The sequence below is a fragment of the Hippoglossus stenolepis genome, chromosome 7 (assembly GCF_022539355.2).
Source record: "Hippoglossus stenolepis isolate QCI-W04-F060 chromosome 7, HSTE1.2, whole genome shotgun sequence".
Classification (NCBI taxonomy): Eukaryota; Metazoa; Chordata; class Actinopteri; order Pleuronectiformes; family Pleuronectidae; genus Hippoglossus; species Hippoglossus stenolepis.
In genome coordinates, this window is record NC_061489.1 from 8,157,419 (window position 1) to 8,172,558 (window position 15,140).

The 15,140-nt window shown below is 41.1% G+C and overlaps 2 protein-coding genes across 3 annotated transcripts; one reads left to right on the top strand and one right to left on the bottom strand.

Annotated features, from left to right (window-relative positions):
- Window positions 1-2,717: 2,717 nt before the first annotated feature.
- sybl1 (synaptobrevin-like 1) lies at window positions 2,718-7,419 on the bottom strand. The gene is made up of 8 exons (XM_035162031.2): window positions 7,242-7,419; window positions 6,756-6,933; window positions 6,123-6,180; window positions 4,858-4,995; window positions 4,633-4,723; window positions 4,164-4,231; window positions 3,989-4,081; window positions 2,718-3,753 (listed from the first exon to the last, which is right to left on the bottom strand). The coding sequence occupies exons 2-8, from the start codon at window positions 6,899-6,901 to the stop codon at window positions 3,688-3,690; spliced, it is 660 nt and encodes a 219-aa protein (XP_035017922.1). The 5' UTR covers window positions 6,902-6,933; window positions 7,242-7,419; the 3' UTR covers window positions 2,718-3,687.
- A 653-nt stretch (window positions 7,420-8,072) lies between these two features.
- Window positions 8,073-14,154, top strand: polr1d (RNA polymerase I and III subunit D). 2 transcript variants are annotated; one of them, XM_035162124.2, is made up of 5 exons: window positions 8,073-8,190; window positions 8,798-8,895; window positions 9,298-9,374; window positions 12,108-12,190; window positions 13,900-14,154. In XM_035162124.2, exons 1-5 carry the CDS (start codon window positions 8,152-8,154, stop codon window positions 13,945-13,947), a joined length of 345 nt encoding a protein of 114 aa, XP_035018015.1. In that variant the 5' UTR covers window positions 8,073-8,151; the 3' UTR covers window positions 13,948-14,154. The 2 variants fall into 2 exon arrangements, with proteins under 2 accessions (XP_035018015.1, XP_035018016.1); XM_035162125.2 differs by lacking the exon at window positions 8,073-8,190 and adding an exon at window positions 8,279-8,425.
- The last annotated feature ends 986 nt before the right edge of the window (window positions 14,155-15,140 follow it).

A 15,140-nucleotide genomic window follows, 5' to 3' on the forward strand; every position in this document is an offset into this window, starting at 1 on the left:
ACGGCCTGCCAGGCTGAGTTGGCATTCACTGTTGCTAAGCAGCCAAAGTCCCTCTTTTATGAAGGAATGGATCAGGTGGCTTTTAAGCAAGGGATAAGCGAAATGGGGAACAAAATGACGAGAGGCCTACAGAGTTTCACTGACTGCTTTACATTGTAGAAAACAACTACAGCTTGCATTGAAAATCACTTATTCCTAGATGGTATTACACACTCCAATGTCAGTATAGCTGTTCTCTGAAATTCTCCACTGAAAACGTCACTCTCTAATGACACAGCCTCAAGTTGTACACGTTACCACAGTCTAAGACCCCTAAGACCCACGCTATTTCTGCTTAATCTATACAAGGCCCCTGACCCTGGCAACTACAGTCTAATCTTGACTGGAGACATGGTGTAAATCATAGTAAAGAGTGTGCACACCGTCTCCTCACACCTCCAAGAATTGAATCAAAGTACAATCTGTAATTGAGTGTATCTAGTTATCAAATAAGCCCAGATTTTTAAATAAGAACATAGAAGTGATGTCCATTTTCAGCAAATATTAGAAAATCTGCTTCTCATCTCTCCAGTCCAAGAAGCAGAACCCTCGACTATGTGGTTAGGGAGTCATAACAATTCTACCTTGTCAAACAAAAAAATGATATTTTCAAAATGATCTTAATGGGGTCTCACAAAGTACGTCTGTTTACCTTTAGGAAATCCCAATTCCAGCTACAACCTTCAAACTGAATTGCACACTTAAAACTCGAGAGTGAGAACAACAGAACAATGCAACTGAACCATTTGTGAAGCCCCTCAGGCAGTGTGCAGACAAACTTGAATGGCCTCTCTTTGCCTTTGCATGGATGACTGGACATGTCAGTATCACACAGTGAGCAGTAATGTGCAGTCGGGGCGGCCATCAAAAGACCAAGCACAGAGATGCCCCACACTGCAGCGGGTCAAACTTGGGGATTCCAGCCAGCATACCACGGGGACAAGGCTGTCCTCTGTAAAGCATGATGGGGGGGGGGGCAAAACCACAACAATGAGCCTGGTTACAAGAATGACACAGCGCTGTCTTTCAAATGTCTGAATATGCGACAGTCAGCTCTGGCAAGGAAGAAATGTTGAAGGCAAGTGAAAAACAAACTGGTCACATGGTCACATGTGTGATCATGAAACAGTGATGCAGACACTTGGTAAACAACTGGCATGTCCAGGAGTGTGATAGATAATCCCAGTGAGGCCTCCTCCAGTCCAGTTTGCTCTATAATTAGATCTGGAGTAAACATAGGATACAGCTACAAATAGCAATGAAAATACTCCTCCATAGATAAGCCCTTAAATGGTTTTAGAGACAAGAGACCACACAACAACTTTACAGCACAATAGATGTGCTATCAAGATATTGTTATGTTAAAGCCTCCCTGTGTTAGCTCACATTTATTCCTAAATATGGCTTCATACACAGTGGCTACACAAACACTCCCAACATACCTGTGTGACTTTCAACGGTTGAGCAACAAAAATGGAGGACAGCAAATAGCCGTTGACCAAACGTAGCAATTAGCTTATGTTGGTTATCTGGCGAGCAGGAAAAAGGGTTCATTTGTGACAGGAGCGCGAACCCTTTGGGGGACGTCAAGTAAACAGGTGAATGGTGTGTGGGGGGGGGGTGAACGTGTAAACGGTCTTACCGCCGGACGCAGCTTCCAGACCCACTTCAGTGACTCTGCACAGTTCTCCATTTAAACATCATCATGGTTTCCCTGTGAGGGGAGCGCGCAGCACTGACGGGAGCGCGCCGCTGCTCAGGGGGTGATGAGCAAACACTTTCACCTGTGTCACCTTTTCTCTCACAGCACCCTCAGCGAGGCAGTCAGCTGTCAATCAAACAGCGCACTGATCGCACTGTACACACACACACACACACGACGCTTGAGTTACTACTGGAATGAGAGTAAACCTCCGCCCAGGCCCAACAGGCCTCTCGTGACACCACTTCTGAAACCACTGGATGTGGAGTTTTATGTGGATCTGCACATGGTTGCACACACTCAGAGAGATCAGTCCCCTAAACTGTTTTCATCAAGATCCATGGATTCATATTTGAGAAATCAACGAAAATGTAAAAAAAATAAGATTACAAATTTTAAAACGTTATATTGCGACGTTAAAAGTGAGATTATTATTTTTTTTTTCCTGAATGCATCCCCTGATCTGGATTCACCCAAAATTATTAGCTTCCTCCCTAGGCCCCACCTCTCCACAAAATTTCATGGAAATCGATTGGGTTGTTTTTGCGCAAATCCTGCGAACTAACAATCAATCTAATTTTATTTGTATAGCCCATATTCACGAATCACAAGTTGTCTCATAGGGCTTGACAAGGTGTGACACGCTCTGTTCTTAACCCTCATCAAGAGTAAGGAGAGACTACCAAAAAACCCTTTTAACAGGTGAAGAAAAACGTAGAAACCTAGAGAGAGAGCCACATGTGAGGGATCCCTCTCCCAGGACAGACGTGTGCAATAGATGCTGCGTGTAACTGAGAACATCAGCAAAATAACAGTATTTACAACATTGATTTTGAAGAAACAGTTTGTAACTTAATGAATAAAGTGTGTCAATGATTAACAAATCAACAAATGCAGACGTAAACACAACCTCCTTGGCGGATGTATATATAATAAAAGATTTCGCTCCAGTGGAAATAAAAGCCATACATTTAGCTTTCCATCTGTACAGATCATCAGAGTTTATTATTTCAAATCTGAATTTACAATAATTAAATAATTACATGATTATATAAACCATATGATGCCAGGAAGCAAATTTATGTACAATGTAAAAAGTGCATTGTGTTAACAGAAAGAACATATGGGCACACTGAGAATCCTAGTAAAACGTAAAAAGGCAAATCAAGCCTCAAATCCATTGGTGGGAAAAAAGGAACTAACTTTCTCAATAAATCGGTCTTGACTGAACCCTCAGGTCTTAGAATCAGTAATATGAATCAAATGTACAATGTTTATTTGTATGATCATATCTGGTTTTGTACAGCCATTAGGAAGATACTACTGTGCTTGGTACTTAAAACATGTAAATCAGGATCTCTGTATACTGCATCAGTTTTGTCAAACAAACAGAAAATAGTTTTCAGTTATATGACCAGACACAGTAATGTAACTTGCTACCTCCAGGTCCCACATCTCTCATTGTCATCAAATTAAATGCAGGAAAATAACCAAGTAATCTCTGCTATCTTTGTTGCTCATTGTGATTCTGGCATTAGTCTCAATGGATTAAAGGACATAGATCGGTGCAGGACAGTATCACAGACTGATACATGAGGCCACTAAGTGCATAAGACAGGATGAACATATCAGACTAGAATAAGACAAGATTATTGTTCCACATCAGTTTGCGGCCACACAGCTGCTGTCCATAAGTGTGGGTAAGAAGTGGGACTCCCTCTCCAGCAGGCAAGTCAATGTGCACACCATCAAAGGGGGGGAAGGAAGGATGCAGGAGGAGGAGCAGCAGCATGTGTCTTCCAGGGATGATGAAGCTTAAGGGGTAAAGCAAGGAAAGCTGTGTTTCCTTTTGTGTCCATTAGCAGGCAGAGTTGAACAGGTGCTTTCCCCTCCTCGTCCTTTTTTTTTTTCCTCTATCTCCCACTTTTTTTGTCCCTACTCTCCTCTCATTTGACACAAGTCTGCCAGCGGAGGCCTCCACAGGCAGCAGAGACAATAATGTAAAGGACAACCTGAAAAGAGCACAAGGACAAAGTTCACTTCCTGCACAACTGTCTGATTGATCACATAGTGAGCAATACAGGAGAGACTCCAACAGTCAATCTTAAAGTAAGCACTGTTTCCACTTTTGTGCATTTTCTCAACACAAGGGCGCTTAATTAATAATCCACCCCCCTTGGATTAAACAATTACACTGCCTTGTAGCAAATAACCTTCTTACCAATTATCATTACTGTTCGTACTCACCACGCTCACCAGCACAATGACCAGAGTCAGCTTGAGGTTCTTCATACACATGGCTCGTGCAAGGTTGCGACTCGTCGTCTTAAATGTGACCGACTGAAAGAGGACGGAGAGAAAAATAACATCAGTGCCAAATTAAATGTATCAAATAGGACTAAACCATGGGATTCAAACTCACTGAATCAACCAGATTTTCTGTCTTGTCAATCAGCAACTCCAGCCTCTCTCCTCTCTGAGCTACCAAGTCTGTAAAAAGACAGAGTCAGCTTAACTTGGGAAGCACAAAAGGTCCAGCGTAATTAGATTTGTGTCAAATTGTGGTGTATATTGGACTGACAGCTAAGACAGTGGTCCTACAGCTTTCAAAAAAATGTTGTGTATTAAAATATTGTAATATTTTTATTTTAGTTATAACCATAACATTTGCTTTGGGCATGATGGCCACGAATACCAGGGCTGCGCTGGCACAGTATGATGAAGAGGTCAATGATTCCTCCACATCACGTGCATCCAGTGGAATTTCAGTCTAAACAACAAACTTTTTCTGATTGAGTTAAATAATCACATTAGACAAGTAAATCTGATATCATCTTATAACTCAATTTAAATGAGGCATCTGTGTATGAAGACACCCGTGAGCAGCTGACCTATGTTGCGGACCATAATGCCCTTCAGGTCATCCACTTGCAACTGACTCTCGGTGAGACGATCAGATCCGCGTGGGTCCGAGTGGTGTTTCTACAGAGAAATAAAAACGGAGAGAAGTTGAGGAAGATAAGAAAATGAAAAGTGTACTTGATGAAACTGTATATTATAGACTACAGAAGAAAAGAAGTCACAGAGCTGCAGATGCTGACTCTTGTCATACTCACCATCTGAGCTGCCATTGCTGAGGAGAACTCGCTGTTCATGGCGTACGGCAGCGCTGTTTGTGCTCGAGACCCGTATGTGGTCTGGAAACGCTTCTTGACTTCACTGAGGAAGCTGAATGCACGTGATCTCTCAAAGTCCTTTGACACGAAAGAAATAAATAAATATACAGAAATCAGAAACACACACTAATCTACACACTAATCTAACGATCTAGTGAAACAAACATTGGCTTTTTTCGACATTGTTACAATGTATTTGAGTGTACTGTTGAAGTAACTTTGGTTTAAGGCCAAATATTTGAATATAAAAAAAATTAAGATTGGCTGAACCCTACAATAATAATACTAATATTACTACTACTATTACTACTACTACTACTAATAATAATAATAATAATAATAGTAAACATAATCTTTATTTATACAGCACTTTTCAAAACATAGTTACAAAGTGCTATATGTTGAAACAGGATTAAAACAATTTCAGTCAGGGATAATAAGAGCAGGAAATGAAATAATACAGTAATAAAACAATCAAATACAGCATTAAAACAATAAAATAGATTTAAAAATGTAGGTAATTAAAAATTGTGTGCTAGGATTAATAAATGGCTTGTGTAAAAGGGATTTAAAAATATGATTGATTCTGCAGCATTGGATCCTCGGGCAGGAAGTTCCAGAGCTGAGGAACAAAACTGCCTGTTCACTCTGTCTTGAGCCGGGATTTAGTAACAGCCAACAAAGCCCTGCCGAACGCTCTGCGATGGCTCTTAAGGGAGCAGTATTTTAGCAATCTATCTGACTCAGCCCCCAGTGCTTTATAGTGTTTTAAAGGTGATCTTCATGAAGTGCTTTGAAGGTGATCAGCAAAATCTTAAAACCACGTCTGAAACTGAGGAGAGGATAAGACAACAGTGATGTGATCTTGTCTTATAGTACTCGTTAAAAGCCGAGTGTGTTTTGAACCTGCTGAAGGCGTGAGGTATTTTTATGGCTCCACAATGAATACAATGAATTGCACTAATCTAATCAGGATGAAATAAAAGACCTATTTGGCCTCTTTTCATACAATCTGCAGGTCCTGACAGCAGTGACACTGCTTGTATTGCAGTAAAGTTGTATACTTGTATACTACTCAAAGTGGCTGGGGCATATATTCACATCTAAATTATAAATAGACTTTCTTGATTAAATCCTGCCCATTTCTGTCATTTCAAGGGACCTTGATCATTTACAGATGGCCTTTTTTCCAATTGTATACTTACATCATCAGTGATACACAGGTATATGATTCTGTCATGGCAGATGTAATGAAAGAGATAGCTGGGAAAGAAAAAAGAAAAAAAAGTCAACATGACATATATTCGATTGAAAGCAAACAGTTGAATTTTAATCGGTTTTATAGGCACTATAATTTATATGCACTATAAAAAGTCTCAGGGATCATAAACCAGAAGTAAACAGCAGTAAAGAGGCTGCAAATCTAAATGGCACGGGTATTTTACTCTATCTGCTGCCAAGTTATTTGAATAAGGACACACCGAACTGTGTCCTTTAGGCATGTGATGCCACTTTACTGTTTAACATAGTGAATTCCCATGGCTGAACCTTTCTGTGATTTCTTTTTTACTGATCTGGCTCATCACTCATGTTATTATACCAGTCCACGTAGAAAATATTTTCAACTTTTGGACATTACTGGTCCATGGACAGATTGGTTAGGTAAACAGCGATGTGTTTATGTTCACTGCTGTCCCACATATGGGATCAGACCAGCATTGTTACAAATCTGCAGGATAGTAACTTACTTAAAGTTGAAAAGATGGAAGACCGCAGTAGTCACATGACTGTTGTGTGATGCGCGTGTAGGTGTGTATGGACGTGTGCACTCGTCCTACCTGCCGTGGCTGTAAGTCAGCTTGTTATTCTCGGAGGGTATTTTGGCTAAAATCTGCTCAGTCACCTCCAGGAAGTTCCCACCACACCATGCATGCTTGGCCAGGATGGTGGTTCCACGAGCCACCACAGCAAACAGGATTGCCATGGCAACAGCTGGTATTTCAGCTCCAATACTCACTGACAGCAGATAGATGTTAGATGTTAGCCAGCAGGAAGGAGCAGAGAAACACAGACATTTATGAAAAACTCAGTGGCTAGTATCCACTAAATCAACACTGTCTACAAGGTCCAGTAGACAGCAAACAGTCACGAGAAATGAAACCGAAAGACAGATTAACGGTGGCAGGAAAACTCGCTACCTAGCTAATGATGTTGTTGAGCAATGTAAATAATACGGTAGATGAGTGTTTAACACAGCAACACGTGACGTTTCTGTATACGAAGCTAACGCAGTTCGTAGTGAAGTGTGATAATAAATTCGATACCTCGATGTGTCAACCCTGTTCAAAGCCGCTCATTTAGCGCAGATTCCGACATCTAAAGACGTTCCCGCTGCTAGCGAGCTAGCTAATCCCTTCCGAGTGACTTCTGGTTTGCAAAATCGCCCAACCGTCCACACCGGAAGCCAATCACTCTGCTGCTGGGTAATGTAGTTCGTACCACCTCTCTCACCCGTCTCACTCTATTATGCTCGCTTCACTTCCAGAAATACAAGTTATTCTACTTCCTGTTATGTAGTGTTGACGTCACATGTTTTCATGCTGACGTTCCGTTATGGCGACGCCAGGGTACTTCAGCCCTGTTTTTTGTCTGACAGGCGAACATCGCTCTTCTGTTGAGCTTACGGTTGATAAATAGGCGCTTATACATTACTTCACGATTCACATCTCTGGTGAAGAAATGACCATAATAAATGTTTTATTTTACATATAAATATATGTTGGTTAGTTTTTTGTATGTTTGCATCAAATAGCTGCTCTATCTGTCAATGTTGCTTACGCCAGGATCATCTTTATCTTTTACATCCAGATCAATAAACAGACAAGCAATTGTTGTCAAGTCAGCCCAGACCGTCATCCAGATTAATCTTTTTTCTTTCATTAAAAACTTACACCGAATAGACTTTCTTTCAGACAAGATCAGGTTTTCCACATATCTAAAAACTATTGACTTCTATCAATGACTACTGTGCATCTCATGCTAATGTTCTTATACTTATGAATATTTTTTGTTTACGGTCATAACTCTAACATGTTTAGAACAATATTAAAGAACAGAAACCCTTTGTTGGCCAAGGTACAAACTCACGTTGCTCCTCCTCTTGCCTGTCAGACAGCGATCAGGGAGAAACTGCTGCCTCATTACTGTTGACTGGCTGAGTGGGAATGTGAAAGCATGGCTGCAGAAGGCGAAAAGAAACCAGTGCTGGAGATGGTAACAAGCGAAAATCCTTTTATGTATTAATACAAATAATGTCTCCTGCTAACATTGTATTGTTGTTGTTTAACACGGTCTGTAAAAAAATTCAGGTTAAAGCAGCATTTTGACCACGTTTAAAATCCTCACGTGGGGAGCTACACTATGAGAAGACTTGGATTCCACCTGAACTAAAGTTTAAACAAAATGAAACCTCCTTTCTCAAATACAAGCTGATCTATGGACACGTATGGTGAGTGGTGTTATGTCGAGTTATAATTGATCTGTTAAGTGAATCAGTCTATCTACCAGACATCTGCTTCCTTCTCAGTCCATAGCTGACTCAGTGTTTGTCCACTAGGGGGCAGTCGTGCTCAAGCCTTGCCTCTGTTTGTCAGCATTTAGTTCAATCTGCTAAACTGACTCTTGTCACTGTGCATCAGTCAGATACGTATTTATTGTCATTGCCTAATAGTTTCCTCTCAGTGTGACCAATTCTCCTAATTCCTAAGGATGGTGTGTGTGTGTGTGTGTGTGTGTGTGTGTGTGTGTGTGTGTGTGTTCGTGTTCATCCTGTTCAGGGTTGGATGTGTGATGTTTTAATCAATGTTATTTTGTGTTCTAGGTCCAAGCTGATGGGGCTGATGAGGGCTGTGTGACGTTTGTGCTGCACGAGGAAGACCATACACTGGGCAACTCCCTCAGATACATGATCATGAAAAAGTTAGTCAGTGTTTTAACAAACCGTTGCTTGTCACGTCACGGTCATTACATTTGACCTCTTTTACTCCATCAAAAACATTTGCACCACCTCCCTCTGTCGCATGTATCACATTTGAAGCGCAAAGACTGTGACGGATTTTTCCATTTGCTGGAATGTTTCCCCTCCTTGCAACTGATTCCGACCTTTCATGATAATCACATAAAAAATGGACTCATAAGTGTGTTTGTGATTCCTCCTCTCTCTCTCTCTCTCTCTCTCTCTCTCTCTCTCTCTCTGTTTGTTCTGTCAGTGAGAGGTCAGCTGGGATTAATTGATGGTGGGAAAATGATGCCTCCACCCATTTTAAGCCAAACATCGATAATGATAACAAATCTCACTTTCACCTTCCTGTGTTTCATTAGTGTGGATGTGGACTTTTGCGGCTACACCATCACCCACCCTTCTGAGAGCAAGATCAACTTTCGGATTCAGACACGAGGTGAGAGAAGCCATTCGCACTGCCATCACGTCATCCAACATACCAGGCTTGTTCATGCGTGCAATTTTTGTGTGTCCGACAGCTTGAGAATTATTATTTCTGGACCGTCTTGCAAACACTTAAACTTGTTAATTAGAGTCTGGTGCATTCACTTTGTTCATTGAGCGGCACAGGAAAAGCCAGTTTGGGACACACATGCACATATACCCTGTTGCTCTCGTCCACAGACTATAACGACTTGCCTTGTTAGAAAACAACAAAGTGCCAACAGAAAGCAGCAGCCGCATCACATGAAAGGAGTCTGCAGGATGGAGAAAACAACTTGTTTGTTGTTGTTGAACTAACTTTCAGCATGCCTGGAGGATCATTCCTAACTGCTTCATCACAGCAAGACACAGTTACCTTTCAGGCACCAGGAAAAACCCAGGCTCCTACTGTGCGTTGACATTTTCAGCTGTAATTACTTCCACCAAGGAAGTTGTGCTATTACCTGAGTTTAAAAAAAAAAAATTTTGGTGTTAGGAATTGAGCACAGGCTGGGGAAGAATCAGTTCAATTTTGGTGCAGATGTGGTTTGAGAGGCAGATCAAAGAATGTTCACTTTCATTAATATTATGAGAAAGGACTTTTTTTCGACAATTCTCAGGTGGAATAAAAATCTGAGATGCTTTGCTACAAGCAGACATTGCAGAAACTACTAAAGCCCAGACTACACTGCCTGCATGAGCGGCATGTGTGTGACGTGGCGTATCTTGCTTTTCATTTTGTGGCCATGTTATCAGATAAGAGTGGCCACAATGTCGGCTCAGGCCCTGTTCACACTTCTAGAGAATCCAGGTCTTGCCAATTTTCTCCACATTTGGTTCACAGCTAAATAAACTGTGAAAAAGATCTTTCACCACAGTTTTAATGTCTCTCTGTTGAATATGTCACAACACAAATATTTGCAACACTTCAAGTACCCTTTTCAAAGTAAAAGCGTTTCTGTTGACTGAATCCATTCATTTGTTTTAAGAAGGTTTTTCTTGTTATTGCAGGACCGTAACCTAAACTCATGATGTAGAGTCCTGGCATTTAGTTGAGTATATAGCTTTACGTTTACTCAACGAAATACAGTGCATACAAGAAACCTCACTGTCGCTGTGAACAACAGACAACCGCTGCATGCAGCAGATCTGCTTCACGAGCCGCTCACGCAGGCAGTGGGGCCTGGGCTGGGTGTAAGGGATGTTGTTTGATGTCCTCCGCTTGAGGCTGTCCCATGGTGGTAGCCGTGCAGAGACCTGTTGGAGATTCACTCTGTTGGAGACCTTTCTGTATGTCCAAAAGGACACAAGCATTTCGCCCCTCAGCCTGCATGGCTTCCATGACATAAGCTGTTTTCAGACATGAAATCTGGAAAATGTCTGGACATTTTCTGGTGTCAAGTGATTGTTTGGGTCAGACACAACAACAGGAAAATGTCTGGACCTTTTATGTGAGGGTTGGTGCCTGGGTAGAGCATGCAGGAGGCAGGACATGACGTATACATTCTGGCGTCTTCTACATTTATGGCTCCTCTTTTTCATCCTGAGATATTTGAATTTCTCCAGTTTTGTGTCTGTTGCGTGTTAGAAATGTCATAAACTCACCAACTTGCTAACTGTGACTTTTCCAGAAATTCTCCTTCTGTTTTCTCACATGACCTTGCTTTGACATGCAACTAGGGGGTTGGCAGGAAAAGCTCCTGAAGCTCTCTGGAGCAACTGACTCAGATATTTGCATTCTCACATACAGGCCCCCACTGGAAAATGTCCGAACTTGGGTGCATGTCTGAAAGCAGCTTTAATTGGCTTTCACTTGCAGAAGGATTCCAACTGTGGTCTCTTGTGCCCTAAGGCTTCTTGAGCTGATCTCAGCTGCCATGACTATCTCGCCTTTCTTCAGTTGTTGCTGGGAAGGTGTAACATTTTCAACGGGGAGTATTGTAGAATTCACTCCTTCGACACGGGTCTTGTTGGCTTTCTTCAGTTGGTGAGAGATCGATAATCTGTCGTCCCATGGCACTGTGACTTCAACTAGTACGATGGTTTTGTGGACCTGGATAGAAGAACCATGTGTGGTCAACATAAGTTTACTGCCACCTGTTTGAGAAATGCAAGTCTCCTCCTCAGATCCACCTTCATCTCCTAGTCAGATGGGTTCCTGACGGCTTTGAGTGGTGATTCTGGTGTTTGTTGGCCTTGACCCTCTGCAGGTCCGCCCATTAGGCATCATCTATGAGGACCTAGTTGTTCCTCCGCCTGTAGAGACCTTCTCCCTGCAGCACTTTGGGACATCCTCTCCAAATGTGATTCATGGCCCACAGAATTGCTCCACACTGCTAGAAAAAAAATTCTGGATCTTGATGTTAAAATAATCTGACATTTATGATGTTGAGATTTGTGAGTTTGTACAATTTGGTGCAGATGATTATGTTGTTCTTCCTTTTTCCTTTTATACACAGACATGTGTAGAATTGGCCTTCGGGAAGGTTTGTGCTCTACTGATTGTTATTTATCGTTCCCCACCATGACCGCAGGGAAAACGGGCACACGCTTGGAAGTCGTTAATCTTCATTCATTTCGTTCATTTTTGCAAATAAATAAAATAATTCGTGAACATAGTGATGTTAAAATATGTCACGCCTCATTTTGTACTTACATTTAATTAATGGTGGTGGTGTTATTATGAGGTATCTGCTGTGTGTTTCAGGGGGCGTTGCAGCCACAGAGCCTCTGCGGAGAGGTCTGAATGACCTCAATGATGTTTGTCAGCATGTTCTCAACACCTTCCAGGTAAGCTTGTGTGTCCATATGGAACAGTGACCCTGTTCAGACCTGCTATTAACATCCATCCTGAGAGATCCAATCATAAGTGTTCAGCTCTTAGTTTGTATTGAAATTCATCCTGAATGTGTCTCCTATGACAACTTGTGATCGGATCTCAGTTCCCCGCTCAATATGCCATTAATCACATATGCCACCGGTGTCCAGGAGGGTCGAATGAATCACGAGTCGCACTTAGCTCTGTTATGAAAAAAAGATTCTAGAGTCTTTATGTGGTCATCATAGAGGTGGGGAAATTTCTCGATTCTTAGATGCATCGCGATGCGGACGACACTGCATCGATGCAGAGACAAAACATGTTTCGCGCTGATTCCGGATCAGGACAGACACACATTGACACACAGCTGCAGACAGGCGAGAAATACTTCTTGCCTTGTCCTGTTTATCCAGGAACATAAATATTAATTCAGCAGGTTTTTATAAAAATCTGCTCTAAGTGTGAGTGATTAGAAAAGAGCAGAAGAATCTCTTGTTGACCAGCGGAGTAATTTGCCTCGATGTGCAGAATGCATTAACACATTCTGTGCATGCGTTAATGCGTTAAAAAAATTAACGCGTTCATTTTGACAGCCCTAGTAAAGATACTTTGGAATTATTGTAAAACTGTAGTGGGTCAGAGGACTTCAATCTTGGAACCCATCAGCTATCATCTGACGATGAATTTGCCTCTGGAGGCAAAAGCCAATATTTTGGGGCTTCCAAGCTTCTTTTATGAAACCAGTTTCTCCACATAAAACACAAATTGCAAAATGTTTTGTAGGTTTTTTAGGTCCAGATGACATTTTGGCTCATCTCTATCAACAGCTATCTGCATATGAATGCAGATAAAATAAAAAGATAGCAGATGTATTTCGGTCAATGTGTTCCGTCTCTTTTGCTCTCCACATGGACTGTTTACCTGTGAGTAACCAAAGCCTGCTCAAACGTAATTGGTCAAACTAGAAACAGAAGCCAGAAGACTCTCACCCTGAAAATGTTATTCCTCGCTTACAGATTCTGGAAATTCACACGTAGAATCTGTTTGTAGAGATAAGAGGATGTCAGCTGAGTAGGCGATCTTTGTGGATCCATGTGGCCCAGGACACATTTGTGTTCACACAGCAAAAGAATATGGTCGCATACATTCCACTCTGAGTGATCAGATCTCAGTATGCACCAAGGACGCATTTGGGTCAGTTCACACTTGTACTGCAATGACTTGATATTGAGTTATGGGCCAGTTTCAGTTCAAACAGACAAGCTAAAGTACACATAATTCTAAATATGTATCCGTTTTAGTGTAATTTTCATTTAAGTAGCTGCAGCTGCTCGGCTTTGACCCATTTACAGATCATACAGTCTGTTTACTGGATGACAGCTGATGTTTCACAGTATATGGAAGACTTTAGTCAGCAGCTCAAGGCTCATCACAGGGCTCCTTATACAGAATATGACCCGGGCTCTGACCTCCCTGCAGCGGTAGACAAGCAAGATGTGAACTTTAATTTTCACATATGGAATAATATTATTTTCATGTGGGATACAGGAAGAAACCCTGGGTCATATGGCTGCTTTTATAAACTGGTCCCTTTGTGAAAGGAGACTGTAAGAGTTTATGTAACACCCTCCGTGTTGTTTCAGCTCCAACACTTACGACATGTTCTTTTATTTTGTTCCAGGGGAGAGTTAATGCGTTCAAAGAGAGGGAGGAGCCACCCATGGAATGAAGAGCATCACGTATGTGCGACTGTGGACATCTAAAAAACTGTTAAAAAAAATGACTTACTTTGATATTTCCCCTTTCATGTTTTGTTTACTAGTCCACCTATTGAACTAGTTCACAGGTCACGTTCAAACAGTTGTACAGTTTTCTTTTTTTAATCCGCTCAAATGATTTTGATGTATAATAAATGTGTGTTCTTGTGTTTATCTTACACGAGTTGTTGTAATTATTAGTGACACAAACATTAAACTAAGTCAACAAAATCTTTGTGGGATTTCATGGAACGATTTTACGACACCGCTAAATTACTCGGCCATTTGACCCATGCTATAATATTTATTTTCATTAAATTATTTTTTTTATAATTTAGGGTTGAATGTTAGCAGTTAACACAATCATCTTTAGTAAGATATCTTCCCACACTGATCCAGGGGGTGGTTTCTCATATAAAGCTAGGGTTTGTAATCCTGGAAAATATATAACCAATGCGTCCCACCCCCTCCAAAACAGGAACGCTAGCCCATCATTTCATTCAGTCCAGATAAAATGATTGGTTGTGCAAGGGCCAAATAAAGAGTCCTTATAGTTAGGTGTTTTGCATAAGCCTTTGCTTTATAAAATGGCTTTTCCAGCAGCTAAACCCAATATTCCTAATATATTTCTGTTCATATTTAGATGTCAATTGTAGAAGCTCAAATAAAATGTTAATCCCGATTAAATGAAATCTCTGTAAGGGTTATCGTACACAATTCTGTTTCAATCTTATGACAAAACGTATTGAGGACCAAAACAATAGGCTAGTCACAGTTCTTCCAGCAGCTGGATGAGCCCCAGTGTTGAGACTTCTGATCAGGTCAGTGCAGCTGGGATGAGTCGAAAGGGGAAAACAGGGCAGTAGTCATAATAATAATTTAATATTGCACCGGGAGTATTTGCAGCCACTCATTCACCCAGCGACCAACAGTAAGTACCAACAAACCCATAAATTAAAATATTAACATTGTTGTTTTTATCAAGGATTTAAGTGAGTGTCATCATGTCAAAGAGAAAGGGTGCCGGTGATATTCGGATGTTTTTTGGGTCTCTAAAAACAAGATAAGTGAGTTGAGAACAGTGATAATGAGTCAATGCTTCTTGATTTAACTTTAATAATCATTGCTATTCAGAACAGAAATTTTAAATGATTCATTCCGGGAA

What these genes read in the sequence shown, in the direction of transcription:
- polr1d (XM_035162124.2), top strand. Translation starts at nt 8,152, where the DNA reads ATGGCTGCAGAAGGCGAAAAGAAACCAGTGCTGGAGATG. An exon ending in AGAAACCAGTGCTGGAGATG is followed by an intron (nt 8,191 to 8,797) that starts GTAACAAGCGAA and finishes TTTGTGTTCTAG; the next exon opens with GTCCAAGCTGATGGGGCTGA. An exon ending in ATGTTCTCAACACCTTCCAG is followed by an intron (nt 12,191 to 13,899) that starts GTAAGCTTGTGT and finishes ATTTTGTTCCAG; the next exon opens with GGGAGAGTTAATGCGTTCAA.
- sybl1 (XM_035162031.2), bottom strand. Translation starts at nt 6,901, where the DNA reads ATGGCAATCCTGTTTGCTGTGGTGGCTCGTGGAACCACCATCCTGGCC. An exon ending in ACCTGTGTATCACTGATGAT is followed by an intron (nt 4,996 to 6,122) that starts GTAAGTATACAA and finishes TTCGTGTCAAAG; the next exon opens with GACTTTGAGAGATCACGTGC. An exon ending in TCATTGTGCTGGTGAGCGTG is followed by an intron (nt 3,754 to 3,988) that starts GTGAGTACGAAC and finishes TGCTCTTTTCAG; the next exon opens with GTTGTCCTTTACATTATTGT.